Raw genomic sequence first — 16,445 nt, forward strand, 5'->3', positions numbered from 1 at the left:
TACAAAAAGCTAAGCTAACACATAAAATAAGGAAAAAGGTAATTCAAACGTAAAGTTGTACTTGCAAAGAAGTAAAGTTTGTACTTCTTTTCTTCCTAAAGATAAAGGAACACTCTTTAAAATAAGAAACAACGTGCATCCATTAAGTACATTTAATTTGCTTGATATATGTCCATCTTCAGCAGCAGTTTTGTAGAATTTTTTTATGTCTTTTATATCATTTGATGTGCTCAACTATTTCCATTTAAAGCAATTCCCATTTTATTCCTTGATGATATCCTGTGTCATTTTAGTCACAAAGTCCTAGTGCAGACAACACCAGCAGTCACATGATAGTCTCTGAGGGTACGCGAAAACGGCTGAGGAGAGCAAAGTTCTGAGCTCTGCAGTGTCTTTTTAACAGGGAACAATACAGCTGTTGATTGGTCAAAAGTTTGGCGAGCATTTGAGATCCACGTGGGATTACCACGCCCTGCAGGTTCTGGGTTGGTTGGTCACTTCTAGGGATGAGTAACAATGAACTCTGACCCCTAGGACTGCCATCCAGATGTTCCCAAGAATTTCATAGACAGATAGGCCAGGAATGGCAATTGATTATGATAGCTGGGCATGGCTGGGTGTATCCTCATTTAGGAACTGCTCCTTATTGGAAAGAAAACACTTTAAACCTTAAACTACATGAATAGCTTCTGTGGCTACACCATGGAGATGAGGGCCTCATTTAGGAAAGCACAGGTAAGTAGGTTAGGTCCCCTATTCGGGCCATAAAGGCCCATGGGGAAATGGAGGGCAAGGGCCACAATTTTTTTCTCAACCATCTGACACTGGAAATGGAGGTGATGTGGTCAGCATCACGCTCCAGCCAGCCTATTACCCCCAGAAGGATTAAGCCCTGGTTCTCATTTGGATAGCAGGCTGAGTGGACCGAGTGGACCTGGGAGCTGTTTGTAAGGAATTCAAGCAAACTACATCACTTGCCCTTACCTGGGATAGGACCCGGGACCTTCCAGGGCTACCTTACTGAGCTACCATGGCTCCTAGGAAAGCACAGCTACACTTAGTTCTGTCTTATTAATAAGCATTGTCGCTACAGGTGTAACCCCGGCCTCATAACAATCCCCATCCATAAATTGGCTTGTAAATCACCCTGTTCTCCTCCCTACTGATAGCAGATGTTTGGTGAGTGTACAGGTGGACAATGTCTGCTGTTGAATCATCCCGGGCGGTGGTGGAGGAGTTTCCATTACCTGTAAATAGCACTATAAGTGTAAGTAATTCTTATTACTAATGACTAAAGCTGTGCCTGATGAGTATAATGGTAATGATATTGTTATAGGAACCTAATACCTCAAAGTATTACACTAACACAGTCATTAGTATTGCTTTGAGCAAGGTAAAACTAATTATTTTTACTCAAACTTTAAGTTCATACGTTTTAATGAGAAAGTTATACTTAGAAAAAGCTCTTTTAGACTATGTACAGTATATATCATATGTCATAGGTATACCAAACACTGCACATCTACAAATATACTGTATGCCTAAATAAATAATATGACTAAAATAAATACAGTACTGCACCATTTCCTATTATAGTACTTCATAAAAAAGTGAACATAGAACACATTTTAGTTACATCATTAAATGTAGTAATGTACAGGAAGATGTAATGAAGTGTGTGAGATGTGACGAGAAAAACAATGAAAACTCAAATGACAATGAAAATTTTAAACTGAGCCCCAGAAAAGGTCTCAGACTGTCTCTGTGAATATTCTAGAAACTTGGAGAAAGCGGTCAGGAACAGTTCTTTCCGGGCCCTATGCGGGCGACACGATCCAAAAGGTGAAGAAACAAAAGGGAAAAATATCATGCAGGAGTCGGTCAGGAGACAGGGGGGCGTGTCCATGCAGTGCAAGTGTCCAGGGGGAGTGAATCCAGGGCGAACAATCCAAGGGTAAATCCAGAGGGGGAATCCAAGACGGGAGGTTTAGTCCAAGACCTGGGGATCCATCCGTAGTTAAAACCAGAACCGGGTCGGAACCGGCGGGGCAAGGAAACAGGAACAGGAAACTAAAACCATAACGGAGCCAGACGCGGCAAGACCCCGGGCTCTCACGACACGGAAATCAATGAGAAGCCCCGAGCAATCGCCTGCGTCTGGCTTTAAAGGTGGAACTAAAGAGGGGCTGGAATAAGGAACAGGTGTGGGGAATGGGACAGAACGAGGAAGGGCTGGAGCGCCCTTAAGAGGAGGAGTAACGATCGTGACAAAAGCTTAGCCAGGTTACTGTACATGGGCTGTTCAAAACAAGTGGGAAATATCTGATATCACAACTGAGTTTCAGAAAGACACCTCATTAGAAATTATTATAGAGTGCTTCATATTCAAATATTTAACAGAATGATTTTCATTTCAATGCATAACAAAGACCTTCAGTGAAGGTCTTGTTGTCAACAGCTCGATGAAGGAAAGATGAAGAAATACTGTACTCTTGGAATTCACAGTACTGATGAAAATCATAAACTGTAATGTTAAGTTTGCAGTGACATGTCTCTGCACTCAATCTACATTTCTTTTTTATGGAGATCAAAATATGAGTATTCTGACTTTTTAAATTTTGTCGTGTCTCTCTCTTCTGCCTTTTTAAATATCTCTCAATGTGCACACTGGGTTTTAAAGTGGACTACAAAGGATTTATAGACCCGTGATGGGGTCATTTGATTACCTTTTTCAAAATGTATGTAATGTGATCACGAGCTATCTTTTAGGAGTACTACTGGACTTCCCTCGTCAGCTTTGTGACAGTATATGCTATCTCATAATAAAACGGGATGAAATGAAAAAAATAGGAATTAGTTTTGGATTAGGAAATACAGAAAATAAACCATTTGTTACATTTTACCCCCCAGAAATTAAATTAGAACAGCAATGTGAATTCTTCTGAAAAATAACTACAGTATGTAATGTATCAGTATAAGATCTTTCTTCCCAGATCCCTGGATCACAGTTTCTTATGCTTTTCATTACAAAAGATCTCATTTTAATTCCTGTCTGAACTAACAGCCTTGTTATTAAATTAGTAATCTCTTCAACACCTAAAAAGATGAACATTTCAAATTGCCTAGAAATTTTTATACAGTAGGTACACTCTTCTTCTCTTTTTATTTAATGTTTTTCTTTTATCATGCAAAAGTGAAAAAAAATGTTAAAATAATAATAATGTAATAATCTTCTACTGAATTATTAGCCATTTTGCTTTAGACACATAATCCTGATAGATTGGCATTTGTAGTAAAAAAGTAACCTTTTTATCTTTATAGATAAAAGGAAATTCTGCAATTTCCCTCACGGGATCAATAAAGTATCTATCTATCAGATCTGTACAGAGGAACAAATAATTTTGATGATGACAAACACATGACAAAAGTTAGTAAATGTGATAACTTAGCAAGAGCAGCACTAAATATTGTCTCATATTTAGTTTACCTTGAGTTGTGGTGATCAGAGTTTTGAAACTGATCAATTTTAAGTTTGATAAATAACAAACTTGGATTCTTTTCACTCATCTTAAGTTTTAATAGCAGGCTAGGTTGTAATGGAAAATAGCAGTGGAGTGTTTGACTAAATTGTTGTTTGTTACATACATACTGTGTGTTGTAACTCCTGGTTATTGTGAGGCTAAAATCCTTTAAGATGTTAGGTGTGAGTAACAGATTTATTTATTTTCAATTGGGGAAACACGTTATATAAAAACAACAGAATACAATTGTGGAATTATGGAATGAACCTCCTTCCACTCTCTCCATGTTCTCCTTAACATGTCTCCTGCATGAGAGCTAATCTTTATTTTTAAAATCTATAGAACTCCACTCATCAAACACAAGTGAAGGAATACCACATATTTGTTGCAAATCCCAGTCCTACATTACACACGACACCATGTACACCATTGGGGACTTTTAACTGGAGGGTACTTGGGTCCTGTTGGTGAATTAACAGCTGCTGCTTTCCAGCGGTAACAAACAATTCCAGTATTAATTAGGTTTGTTCATAAATCCTTTTGATATTGTTTTGCATATCTGTCTTTATGTTCTGTTCTACAAAGAATATTAATAACATAAAAATAAATCCTCCTCATTTACATGAGGTCCACAGGGTTACTGAGGACATTGATTTAATTTTTCACCTTGCCACAAGAGGGGGCACATGCACTCCATTTCCAATGCAGTAATGCACTGCACAACTTCAAATAAAAAAGCAGTAAAAATGTAAAAACATAAGAAATTATTGTAAAATTTCGGCAATAATTGTTAAAAAACATAAGAGTGACTAACTTCAAATACAAATACAGTATTTGAAAAGTCAAAATAGAAAATAGATATATATATAGATTTATACAGAGCTAGAGTCTTATTATTAAAACATATAACATTATTTTGTTTGCATATACAGTAGTTTTGTTAAATACCTAAATACCTGCATTTTTTAAAAAACATTTTGACCAAAAGCCCTGATAACCTAGTAAATGATGAATTAAGAAAAAAAAGTATAGCAACAGGACTTAATTGTGTTTAAGTCTTCACAGTGTTAGAGACTTTCGGAGATTCCTGTAGGCAGACACTGTACACACCCACTCTGCCACAGGCCACTGGTTGCTTGGCAACAATGCCAAAAGTAAGCAAAGACTGTGCTAACAGAAGAATGGAGTCCAAGTGTGTCAACACAGGTCTGTAGGTAAGAGTAGTAACTTTATAAAATACAGACAATAAAGTAGCTAATTGGTATATTAAATATTGAAAGCACTGTGTTGCATATACTATATCGTATGTGTGCTTACTGAGATTTCTTTGACCTTCACCTGCAAGAAGCTTGAAGGAATTAGATTTCTAAACTCTGAAACTTACCACTGACTGTTATAAAGTTTTTATTAAGTAACTGTTTTACCATTAGTTTCAGAAATACTGTTTGTATTTGACTGTGTGCTTTGCTTGATATTCTACATTTCTTTCTTAAGAAACAGCTTTCAGTACCCTCAAGTCATAGGCACCGCTGTGTCCCAGATCTGTCTCCATGCACCATTTTAACACAATTATTTAACTGAACTGATTAATCTTACGTTAAAGTGTGTCTACAGCAATCAGAATTTCAAGATGCATGCTTTAATAAATCCTTTGGAAAATTGAAAATAATTTTGTATCTGTATCTAGTAACTACAGAAGAAAACATTTCTCAACATGATTGTTAATGGAAGTATTGTCATAATACTTTTGTTGAAGGCATTCTTTTAGAGACATGGGGATATAGAAATATAATATTAAATCTAGGGTCATTCAAGCAGTAGCACAGAGTTGTTAGTGCTCTGGATCTGCCAAAAACTAATCCTACTGTACCTAATTTTGTCTTGGGTGGGGCACTGCTTTTGTACTGTAACACAACGGGGGCTCAGGCGGGCGCCCTTGCCGCATCAGGTTGGCCCCATCCCGACTGAGGCTCGAACCCGGGACTTCCGTGTCTCTCTGCAGTGACCTAGATCTCTCTTTAGCTCACGGGGCTGGGTCTCTGCAGAGAGACGCGGAAGTCCCAGGTTCGAGCCTCAGTCGGCATGGGGCCAACCAGATGCGGCAAGGGCGCCCGCCTGAGCCCCCGTTGCGTTACATTGGTGTCAGAAGCGGGGTGGGATAGCCCTTCGCCGGGGATGGCGATTTAAGCGGGGGAGAGTGTAACGCTTACGGCCGACAGGCACTGTGTAAGAGCCGGCGTACCAGAGCAGGTGACGTCACCGCCCTTCCCTGTGATAGCAGGACCACAGCTACTGGGCTGGGGAGAGATCTCTCTTTAGCTCACGGGGCTAGGTCGCTGCAGAGAGACACGGAAGTCCCGGGTTTGAGCCCCGGACGGTGCGGGGCTGACCTGATGCGGCAAGGGTGCCCGTCTGAGCCCCCGTTGCGTTACAGTACTATTGAGCAGGGTACTTTGTTCAGATTGCTTTGTGTGACAATGCATTATTATGTCTTCAGAACAATCGTATAAAACCTGTACAAAAAGTTTGAAAAAAGCAACAAGTAAGGGCCACATCAGACCGAGCACAGGTGGAGCTCCATGATGGGGTTAGAACCATGGTATTATGTTGCTAGCTGACTGTGACCAGGAATCCCCCAGGGGGTGGCCAGTTGGCCAGGCCTCTCTCTGCACTTGGTGACACAGCGCCACCTGCAGGGATGGTTGTGAGGGATGCCTCTCCTGTCACTACCTTTCCTCCTATGGTGCCTGTGATGAGGTAAAAGATGAGCGGTTTGAAGTAGGGAGGGTGGGCGGAGTCTGCACACACTTCCTTATACTCCCCTTTGTGCTGTAGCAGGGTTCTTAGCTGTGAGCCGAGATACGAAAACATACAACTGGCTAACCCAAGCTAGACATGTCAAAAATAATTAAACTTTCTAAATTAAATATAGATCTGACATTTATTTTGCTAAACATATCATGGGTTATACAGTATATTGTTCAATTTTTTTATTTTAAAGATAAACAAGGATATAATGGCTGCAATGGAAGAGAAAGTGAAGACTTTGAAGCAATCTTATGTAAGTAGTATATAGATTTGTGGATAGATTTGTGGATGCAACCTGGTTTTAGGTGTTGTTATAGTAAAGTTACCCTGCACTGTCTGGCATCTGTGCACAAAAGTTAAGAATTTTACCATCAATTGTTTAATCAGTGTTGCAATGCTTCTCTTTTCAAAATTATGGGTTCTTGTAACCATAATTGTTGCAAAAAGTATATTTCTAAACAGGTCTTCGTATGTCAGGATGTAAAGAGCAATGGTTCATTCATGGAATGATTTTTAAAATAAGCAGAAGGATTTTCTTCACAGTTTTGTCTTTGTAATGTTGATGGTTAAGACAGTCCAGGCCTAGGATTGGAAGCTGAACTTATTGTTGTACAAGTGAATTTGCAATCATATTATTAAAAGGCTTAAAACCTGTGGCATTGTAATAATCTACTGTTACGTACATTGTTGGAATCATACCATAAAGCATGCTGTAAGTAATGATGCAGCTTTGTAATCAGGACTTTATTTCACTCCAGACCAATTACTTGTATGAGCTATAACATAGTACGACTGAACCAGATGTAGTGTATACTTTCAGTGATCCTGCATTCCCTTATTTAAGAATTTAATCACTCTGCATTTGCCACTTACTGCTGATTTAATTAAACACATTTTACCACAATGGAAAGAAAAATTAAATACGCACACATAAATATAACAATTTCCTATTAGATATAAATAATAAATTAATATTATATAAAAAATGAAAATAAATGGGGGATACACATGTGTTACTGATCATAACACAACAGATGCAAAGAACAACCAAAGAATCAATCAAAGCTTTTTGAGAATGCAGCCATAGAAGCAGAGTGTCTCAGCTAGCAGGCAGCTTGTAGTCAGTGTGGAGAGCTGTCAGATTTAACTGTCAGAGCAGGAAACTGGGGTTCCCTCTCCTGGCTGTGCTGAATCGCTCAGGGAGATATACACTTAACACTCCCCACTTGCACAGAATGATAACAGACAGCTTGAAACTCACAGGACAGCAACTAGGTAATGTTAAAATGTTTCAGAGAATACCCTTAAACCACAGTCCACAGTTCTTTTGTTATTTGTTGTGATTATGTTGATTTGCATGGTGATTTAGGAATACCTCATGGTATAGAGAGAATGTTTTCCTTTTATACTTGTTTTTCATTTCCTGTGGTGGCTCAGAAACAAGCACTGGGGGTACCATAGAATGTTAAATTGTTTGGATTTGTCAGTGTATATTTTAAGTTTGGTTTAAAGAAAATAACCTGCAATAATGGAATCAAATATCCTTTGCAGATCTTACATTTCAAGATAATTTAATCTCTATGTTCAACAGTGTTCAAGACATTCCAATTGTGTACAGTAACAGCACACAAATTAAAGCCTATAATTTAAGTTGTTTCACATCATATTGAAATACATATTTACTGCACAAGATAAAATGGAGAAACTCATTTTTTAAAGCAATGTGCAGGGTGTTTATCAATGTGATCTAATTTAATCATGTGATCTAAATTAAAAAATGCATGTACTATAAATGGTCATTCTAAATGTAGACAAATCTAAATCTAGGTAAAATCAGTCCCTATTTAATTTTAGTCAAAAATGTGAATCTCAGAATCATTGTTTCTGTTCAATGGCCCAATTATTTTTTAATGAAAGACACAACATTTCTTTTGGGATATGATTGACATGTAGCCACATATGTCAGTGATATAATGACTGATAAGATCAATAGCATGAGATTAACGTCAGTGAAAACAGGTACAGTTCCTTGCAGATTTTATAGACAAATACTATGGACTAAAAGTGATTCTGTAACTGTTTGCAGTAATTTATTAGCTTTGACACTGGGGCATCTGGCTTCTTTTGACAGCAATCAGACATTGTGCACATCACCATGGAAATTATAAATCTGGTGGTACAAGGACATAGTATGTCATGTGTTTATAAAGATTAAAGTTTGTATTTTTTCCATTTAACTTGCAGTGTTTTTGGACGGACCAAATTTCATTAGACTCCTCTTTGTATTCTCTTTTAATAGAGGTTTATTTTATAATTAATATGCTAATATTAGTACTAAAATTAGTTGCAATTTAATGCACATCTTTGTTTGGTCCTGTATGCTTTTATGTTTCAGTATTCATTGTATTTCTTTATTGTTACTTTTTATGCAATTAACTGTCTGATTGTCTTATGCTTTCTCAGTTGGTGAATAACCCAGAGTATAAACGTCTTCTGAGTGAAGTAGACACTTTTTGTTTCAACCAGAAACTGTCATCGTTCTTAGTGAAAAAACACAGAAGGTGAGTGGAAAAAATAGTGCAATAAATACAAAAAAAAATTGTCATGCAGGCAGCAGAAAGTCGTCACAGTTTATGCATACTGGTACAGTACTTACAATACGTAGCAACTCATTTACAAATATAATTCAGAGTTGTATGCTGTATAATTGTTTTGCAAAAGAACACTCAGTCTGCACCGTCCTTCGCTGTGTGTTCTTTTATCTTGATGTTCACTATTTTATTTTTTTCTCATGAAATCACTCTATCCATGGCCAGCATGTGTAAATCTGATGTGACAAGGGAGCCTGGTGCAGTGAAGAATGGTGTGAAATATTTACACTAAAAAGAAAAGTGGATATACAGTATTAACTAGATATGAAACATGAATATGAATTGTCAAAGATTGAGCATCAGTTCAGACTGGTGTCATCCATGGTGAATATATAGTAACTGTGAAAGAATGAATATCGGAACACGATAAAGGATCTGCCCCCCATGAAACCAATTACTCTATATAAGAAAATGTTATATAGGAAATGGAAAAACCTTTAATTTAATCAAACACAGACATATGGCTTCTTATCAGTTTAGGTGTTATGAAACATTATATTCATTCTATGATTGTTTTTAGTTATTACTCTTTCTCAGATATGCTTAATATATATATAAGTATATTACCACATACACATGCACTGTAATTTTGCACACAAACACATGAGATTATGTTTGTAATGCTTACAGCTGGTCACTACATACTGTACTCAGAGTTTCAAGCAGGGTTATTCCTATAATAATGATCACAAACCCCCTATAAAACACAACAATTATGTTTGTGCTTATTCTTTACTATGTGAAGCTTTTGATCCAATACATAATATTGCAATCTGATATACAGTATAAACACGTCAAATTGTGTCTCTAATGCATAGGTTTACTGTAGGTGTTAAGCTCAATTGAAAATCCTTTAAGTACACTGCACTGTAAAGATATGCAAATGTGACATATTGTGTAGTGCATAGAATTCAGGTTATGTAGAAGGTTCAGGAACATAACCCATATGTAAGTAGATGACTGTATAAGACAATATGAAAATGTCTTACTTGCTAGAGTACTACAAGCCTTTTACAGACAATCTCTTACTATGGACTTTTTCCACAATAAGTCATATGAATTCCATTGCGTAATGGTTAGTGGGGTAACATACAGGCATGGTACCTGTTGGACTGAGTCCTTAGTTAAGTCTCTGCTCTAGGCCTTTACTACAAATAAAGAGTTCTGTGTTGCCAAATAGTATTTCCTAACAAAATCACAATATCAAGTGCCCACACATTTTCTGTTTTGTTTAGTTTTTTTTGCTTGTTTGTGTGCTGGGGGTGGATTAGAGTATTATTAGGTTTTGTTCAACAGTCATGGGCTGGTGGAATGTATTGCTAATAATGAAACCATTTGGGTCTCTTGTGTAGACTTTTTTTACATTTTTATTGTTTAAAAGCATACCCACAAAAAATATACAACAAGAACTTCTAATCATTAGATGATTGCAAGAATCAGAGATCACAATCTCCATCTCTCCCACTCCCACATAGGATAACAACATGCCGTGTTACCACCTAGACTAAATTCTGAACTGAAGTACTCTTTTTGTTTGATTGCATATCTTGACCCTTAAGAGGTGCTTAGTCTATACCTGAGATTATGTTGTAATGAAAGAAAAATTAATATTTGTTAATGAGTGGCATAATGAGTCTTCTCTGAATGTGTCCAATTGAATAAAAAAGGTGGTAAAAATGCTTATGTGATTGCAGTTACTAAAATTTACAGTAACTTAAGTCCAAAAGATGGCACTGTTGAATTGCTTGAAAGATATTGTTTGATGTTCACATGGTAGTGAACATGGGAGATTAAATTGTTTTCATGCTGGACATTCATCTCTGAATATTATTTTAAACATCAGATGATTTTCTAGACAGAAGTGGTTTTCTAGTGAAATATAACAGCAACACACAGTAACAGTAACACAGTAAAACACATAACAGGTTTACTACTCGGGTTCTGTGCTGTACGATCATTTACAAATCTTCACATTTTTCTCCTGTTATTATACATGTATACTTAAACAAATACCTGGTTCTCCATGCAAACAAATCTGCAGTATTTTATACTCTGGATGACTGCTTTTAAATTTTTAACACTGTTATTACCAATATCAGTTGTTGTTACCTTCAATAACAATTGCTAGGAAACCTGTCCTGCAATCTGTAGAACCTTCTATGTCTGAAAGTGTTTTATTATCTATGCTATCCTAAACTACTTTAATTATCATGTAGAGTAACTCAGAGGTTTTATTGTTAACAATCCTTCTAGTTACTGGGTTCCCCCCTACTAGATAGAATTCCTTTTATGTCTATTTTCTGTGTGTGTGTGTTGTGGTGATGGAATGGGTTCATAGAGATGTGGCTGCTGCTGCACTCATACTCAGGAGTGGTGTGGACATGCAACAGTCACAAAGTACCCACATGAGGAGAGGGAATGTGAGTGGAAGGACTCCTAGAGGACTAATAGGTGCTGAAAATAGGGGTCTCTCCTTCTTGTACGGGAAGTTGGACTTCCACTTTTTGGGAGACCAGCAGAGAATCCAGAGTCAATATTCTGCTGCCAGTTTCCATTATCCTTTGTCATGTAACTGATTTATATAGAAGTCTGTTCAGCCAAAACATGTAGATAGCTTCATCACAATATACAGTAACACTGAATATACTAATCAGAAAGTGAAGTTATTACTGTATGTAGCCAACATTAACTTAATTTTTTTTGTTTCATTTAGTAAAAGAAGGCAGGAGGACCATGCTTCGCATTTCTATAGCATATTACTGGAAATGCTGTATGAAGTTCATAGGTATGTATATTTCTTGATCCTTATTTGTACGCACTTTACAACATTGGTCTGTGCTTTAAGAATATAAGCAGAGGTGCAAAGAAGAGGAGACAATTCAGCCCATCTATCCTGTTTGGCAGTAAGTAGCTAGTTAATGTAAAGATCTCATTCAGCCAGTTCATGGCAGAAGCCAGAGCATCCAATTCATCAGTAAATGGGTGTGGGCTTTTATTTCACTCTCCATCAATACACATTCTCAACAGTCACTGATGCAGCTTTAGCTAAGTACTTCCTGGCTTAAATTCCTAGTTTAAAGAGGAGAATGTGTAAATACATGTCTTTAAGTATACATTTCATGTAGCATTGGCAAAATAATTTTAATTTACAGCATTCAATAGATTCTTAACTGGTCAGGAGCAAGAAAATTCACCCACTTTTCATACATAATAAGTGGTGTTCATCTATCTAAAACTGTTTTTATAGCTTTTGAAGTCATGCAATGTCTAAGCTAGGCAGGGACACATTATTGTTTCTTATTTTTGATTTTCTATAATTTTATTTTAATCAGCTCCCCACTTTCACCCCTCACCCCACTTTCTGTTTTGTGGAAAAATATTTTTCCTTGGGGTTGTTTTAGTTTGTATTGTTCCTTTGTATTATGGATATTACTGTATTACGGTTTGTATTACGGGTAATTGTGGTGTACATCATGGCATTCATTTTAGAGGCTTTTACACTGTGCCCAACTTTGGAGCAGTTTGAGAAATGACACAAGGCTTTATTAATTATACTTTTTATCGTAGAATTTTATCAGTAGCGGGTTTGAGTCTCATGATTTACTGGGAACGTATCAGATTTTAAACTGATGAAGGGTGACAACCTCCACCCCCCGGACAGAAAATGGTGATAAAAATACATTCAAAAGGGTGCAGTGTGTTAACAAAAACTCTGCTAACTGAGCCGCTTGTAAGAGCAACATTACTTTCTGTTCAAATAAATGAAAGCTACAGCACAGTCAGACAGTTTTAGCTAAATTAACTGTTTGTCAAAATCAGTTACTTTGTAAGCAGTACACAACTTCTCAAAAGGTAAGTTTTTTCTCTCTCATGCAAACTAATAAAAGGTTTATTTTTTTATAATTTTGAAACTTGGACAATATGCTAAGGTCAGCCATTTATACGGCGCCCCTGGAGCAGTTGGAGTTAAGGGCCTTGCTCAGGGGCCCAATGGAATAGGATTCCTCTGCCAGCCGCAGGATATGAACCGGCAACCTTCCAGCCACAGGTGCAGATCCTTAGCCACCACACCGCCCAGAAATTGGTGATTTCTCATTGCTGAAATTTGCAATAAGACAAAATATAGATTTTCTCAATGCAGATGAAACACTGAAAGAGACACATCATGTTACAAGCTACAGTATAATAATAAACTATTTTATATATCCAACTGTGTAATTTTGTTTTTATAAAATTAATTAATGTAATATTTAACATACTGTAATACACAGTTTAAATGTAATAAAAGTAAATAACAGTATGCAACTTAAATTCTGTAATTGGAAAAATATTGTCTTGAGAGGCATCACATTGACCAGAATTTTGAAACCAGGCATTTTCTTGCAACAGCTCTAATGCTTCCATAAGCCACATTTAACATTCACTGCACCACCTGGCGGTTGTACAAACTTGTACAGTGCAAAAACAGCTTAAAAAAAAAAACAATGGTCTTGTTTGAGCATGACCACTGCAAACTGCTCCAGTATCCAGCACACATTGTGAGTGGCTGCATCTGTATATTTTGAGCACTTGACCATTCATGCTCTTACAAAGGCAGGCTAGATAAATAGAAAATGCATAGACAGCCATGTACAATGATGCTATTTATAAAAATAAACAATAGATTTTGTGTCATATACGGAATAATATTTTTAGACTTACAGGTAAGTTGCTAAATTACTTAAAACAAGCACCAGATACAAAGTTCAGGTACTGTATATAGTATATGTACTGTATATACACTGTAATATACCTTTCTCTAATTCAAACAGAAAGATACTTGCATTTTTTATACAATTAATAAAGATTTGAAATGAGAGTGAATCAGAAACTCTGAGGTTGAACATACTGAAGTTTAAGACAGTGAGTTAAGCCTGTCTTCAGGTTAATGGTGCTGCCTGAAAATTAATTTAATCTGAAGTGTGCAATTAACCCTGCATCTTGACCACAATAAAAAACTGAAAATATGACACCTTTCTTCACCAGTATTATTAACAGTTCTTTGCAAGCGTATTTGCTCCCTTTCAACCCTTTTTTAAAGTTAATATTTAAATCAAATTTTAAATGCTAAAAATTAGATCTTTTGGAGGGGAGAGAAGTTACATATTAGCAAAAAATGTACATACTGTAATGTAAATGTACAAAAATGTCATATTCACTGGGAAGGGAGTGAATACTTTTGCATGGAATTGTAATATTAAGATGCTTCTTGTCTGTAATGGGCTGACATCCCATCCACATTGAATCCTGCCTTGTGCCTGTTGCTTGCTGGGATAGGCTCGAGCTTCCCCTGAATTGAATGAAAAGGTTAGAAAATGGATAAATATTACTTGTCTGAGCACTTCAGCTAGGCGCTGTGATTCTCGAGAACTCATCATAATGTACTGCTGAGTTAAACATTATTATTATTACTCTTTCCATATTTTTAATCTGTAGAAATGGACCAGAATTGCAGCTCATAATTTTGGACAAGGTGCTGGGTTGGTATCAGACAAATAACCCTGGAATACAAAAAGTATTGGTAAGTGTTTTTAATTAGAGCTAAGCCTGTTTTCCAGATTACACTTCCAATAATGTGTTCTGTTTTAATTTTTTTTAAAGAACTTTCTTTACCAAAAGTAATCTTAATTAAGCATTCACTGCTGTTTTGTAATGAAAGGAAGAGAGAGAAATAATAAATGCGGATTGACTGTAACATTGAAGTTCTGCAGGAAACTCAGATTCTTTTGAGGCCTTTGCTGCAATTAGGTCTGTTTAATTGGTAAATACCAGCAAATAAAAAAAGCTTAAAAGGGAACCTATCCCAGGGTCCATTGACTGGAAAGGAATAATCACTTTAATAAGAGTTTCAATTTTGATTTCACACTAAAATGTATATTATAAATGTCTTCACCTTGTGACACCTTGGAGTGTCACAAGGTGAAGAGTATTTCTTGTTTTTCTTCAATGTGTCTGCAATAGCTGTGTCTGTTTTCTGCAATAGCTATATGACAATGGGCTGAGTAGCTCAAGTACAGTAGGTGGCTGCGTCAGCATGCTAAGGCTGCAAAGGAACAAGTAAAGATTTATTCCATGCTGAACAGAGAAGTAACACAATGTTTCGGATGGGGAACCTTCTTTGGATAGAAGAAGGCTCCACACCCACACCCATAACCAAACACAGCCGAAATTTTGTTTTTTTTCTTTTCTTTTCAGCATGGAATAAACCTTTACTTGTTCCTTGACAATGGCTAGGTTTACAGCATGTTTTATTTTAATCAAATTAAGAGTTAAAAAAACAAAGAATTTTGTTTTGAGAAATAAATAGGGACTAAGTATCCTTTTTGCATTATAAGGAAAGCTTCTCGTTTTCTGGAAATGTCTACTTTCCCTGAATTCCATGCAAATGATAGCAGAAGGGGAGGGGGTAATTTTTATACAGTAATAGCCTTTGTGTAGGCCCTTCTGTGATTCTCGTACAGTTTACAGTGAAAGACCCCAATACACTATTTACAGGTAGAGATGAAAATGGTGAATAAAGCTTTGATTTTCTAATGCATTTGTCTGCTATTTTCATACTCTTATGGTGTATTTTTGCTCACACTAGTTTTCACCCAGAATTTGTGGGTGGATTTTATAACTGGGATTTCCGATAGTAGTCCCGGAGGGCTAGTGTATCTTCAGGTTTTCTACTTTTCTTTAAAATAACAGCAACTGAATTTGTTAAAGTGGACCAATGAAGCCATAACAATTAAGCCAGATTAAGGTTTAGAAATTAATGGGATTTAAAGCGATGGTTTTGTTACATTAGTCTAAGAAAGAAGAAAAAAAGAAGTGGGTCTTTTATCAGTAATACTTTGATAAGGAATTATTATGCAAACATAAAATTCATTTATTTTCTGTCATACAGTATCTACATTTCATTGTGACTGTAGCTTTAGTGACACTTGAACAGGTTCATTAACAATTTCACATGAAATACTGTAGGTGTTCATGTTACTAAGTGGGCGTTTCATTGATTTTGCTGTGAAATTTTTCAACTTTTTTATATATTTCCCTGAAATTATTGAGACCTTTGTGCTTATTTTCACAGGTTTTCCACCTACACATGTACACACACACATTTCTGACTCACTAGAGAAAAGCCACCAAATTAGCCTAGTTTAGCCTTTTTTGGTCAAGAGTCCTTCAATGATAAAACATGAATAGGCTTTTAAGTACAGGACTTTCCTTAATCTAGTCAGCATTTATGTTTACATAATTTAATAACTTTTGAATGTTACAACCTTGTAGTGTTCACCTTTTTTCTGCTTGATACATTATGTGAACTGAAATGCACTAATTATTTAATTAGTCTGTAGCTGAAGGTAGAGATGGCTAGAAAGTGATTCATGTGTGTGAGCTTCTCCTTGTAATACTCAGATGTCAACATATGAGAAAAATGATG

General features: G+C 36.4%; 1 protein-coding gene across 4 annotated transcripts in view; it reads left to right on the plus strand.

The window, feature by feature from the left end:
• The first annotated feature begins 4,689 nt into the window (after nucleotides 1-4,689).
• iqcm (IQ motif containing M) overlaps nucleotides 4,690-16,445 on the plus strand; it is a 92,522-nt gene continuing 80,766 nt past the window's right edge. For all 4 annotated transcript variants that reach the window (XM_069188537.1, XM_069188555.1, XM_069188560.1 and 1 more), the window contains exons 1-5: nucleotides 4,690-4,735; nucleotides 6,523-6,582; nucleotides 8,793-8,890; nucleotides 11,694-11,765; nucleotides 14,456-14,540. In XM_069188537.1, coding sequence (XP_069044638.1) covers nucleotides 6,538-6,582; nucleotides 8,793-8,890; nucleotides 11,694-11,765; nucleotides 14,456-14,540 — 300 coding nt within the window. In that variant the 5' untranslated portion in view covers nucleotides 4,690-4,735; nucleotides 6,523-6,537. The remainder of the gene's footprint in view (nucleotides 4,736-6,522; nucleotides 6,583-8,792; nucleotides 8,891-11,693; nucleotides 11,766-14,455; nucleotides 14,541-16,445) is intronic.

Source organism: Lepisosteus oculatus, chromosome 1 (assembly GCF_040954835.1).
Source record: "Lepisosteus oculatus isolate fLepOcu1 chromosome 1, fLepOcu1.hap2, whole genome shotgun sequence".
Taxonomy (NCBI): Eukaryota; Metazoa; Chordata; class Actinopteri; order Semionotiformes; family Lepisosteidae; genus Lepisosteus; species Lepisosteus oculatus.